The sequence below is a fragment of the Austrofundulus limnaeus genome, unplaced genomic scaffold, assembly GCF_001266775.1.
Source record: "Austrofundulus limnaeus strain Quisiro unplaced genomic scaffold, Austrofundulus_limnaeus-1.0 Scaffold377, whole genome shotgun sequence".
Taxonomy (NCBI): domain Eukaryota; kingdom Metazoa; phylum Chordata; class Actinopteri; order Cyprinodontiformes; family Rivulidae; genus Austrofundulus; species Austrofundulus limnaeus.
The window spans coordinates 186155-187690 of NW_013952779.1; the positions used below are offsets into that span (position 1 = coordinate 186155).

Genomic DNA, 1536 nt, shown 5'->3' on the forward strand with positions numbered 1-1536 from the left:
GGCTACCTGACAACAGAGCTCAAAGTGTGGGATCATTTTAAGAAAAAGAAAGAGAAACCTGTGTAATATCTGCAGAGCAGAACTTACCTTCCACAGCTATTATTTTTAGTTAGCATATAGCTAAAATTTAACCATGGTTATATAACAGCAGCTGCATTCTGACACGATAAGCTCTATGTTTTATATTCAATTAATGTGGACTAATCGAAAAAAATAATCTGTGATTAATCGATTATAAAAATAATCGTTTGTGGCAGCCCTAACGGTAATACTGTGTTTCTACAGAGGATAACAGGTTACAACCTTGTAACTTTGGCAACTGTTGGTGGGTCAAATTTGGCCCATGGGCTCCACGTTGGGCTCCTCTGAGTAAGAGTAAAAACAGGCCCGTTTCACCTCCTTTAGTCTTTAACCCTGTTAGTCCAAGTAACTGATTTCACTGAAGTCATGTTGGAGCAGCTTTCTTACCTTCATCAGGCTCACAGTTTGAGGTGACAGATTTGGATATTTCTGCTCCAAAGGATCCTACAAAACATGAAACATGTTTGAACAGATGGCATCAGAACTTGTTTGACCGTTTCTGAGTAAAGGTTGAAACATTGAGCCTCATGCAAGAACCGTACAAACAGATTTGTTCTTAAGTTGTGCGTTCGAGTGATTTAGGAGAATTTGTGGCATTCACCAATGTTTTTGTATTCTAAGATTTTTTTCAGATATGAACAAAATTCAGGAGTGGTCCAGACCTGTCGCATATTTTACCAGCAGTCAGTCTGCTGTTATCCAGACGGATTTTCCTCCCTAATAACTTTTTATTTTGTTAGTTTGAAGATATTTTGAGTTGAAAATAAATCACACTCCATAATTATGTTGACAATAGGTTATTCTGCTTGAACTGGAATTATAATTTTAAATGTAACTAACGACATAAATTGGTTAGATTAAATTAAATTGGTTAGATTAAATTAAATTGGTTATTAATGCTGTTGTATAACACTACAATATTAATATGAAGATCTGAAACTAAAAACCAACTTAAATTATGTATTATGTAACCTCCGTCTTCTCATTTCTGATGCTGACTCTTGAATATCCTCAGGTTAGAAATGCTGATTACAAACACAAGCGTGAGCTTTTAAAAATAAGTTTTCCCTGTAATGCTATGATCCTCTGCTGTCACCTCCTCATCTAAAGGTAAAAGGATAAAAACTAACTACTCTATCATACCTGCTGGTTAGTGGACACAACGACACACAACAGAACTCACGTTTTATACCAGTAGATCACAGATGCTTTAACTTTTGTGACTTTTTCATGGGCTAGTACTAGCAGCTAACGCTAAAAACATAGGCAGTAAGCAGGGAGTGGAAGGGAGGACTGTGGCAAGAATTTTACCAGAAATACGTCATTAATGACCGTGACATAAAGGCTGTTGAAGTTTGGAGACTTTTTAAAATGCTTTCAGAACTGCATTTGACACTTGTGACGGTCAGGAGGGGGGAGACGGCCAGGTGGGTGGTGGTGTGTGTGTGTGTGTGT

General features: G+C 37.3%; 1 protein-coding gene across 1 annotated transcript in view; it reads right to left on the reverse strand.

Moving 5' to 3' along the window:
• cdkl1 (cyclin dependent kinase like 1 (CDC2 related kinase)) overlaps nucleotides 1–1536 on the reverse strand; it is a gene marked incomplete at its 5' end in the record, with an annotated part of 23627 nt that overhangs the window by 4967 nt on the left and 17124 nt on the right. Inside the window, 1 exon segment of the mRNA XM_014023570.1 lies at nucleotides 469–525. Coding sequence (XP_013879024.1) covers nucleotides 469–525 — 57 coding nt within the window.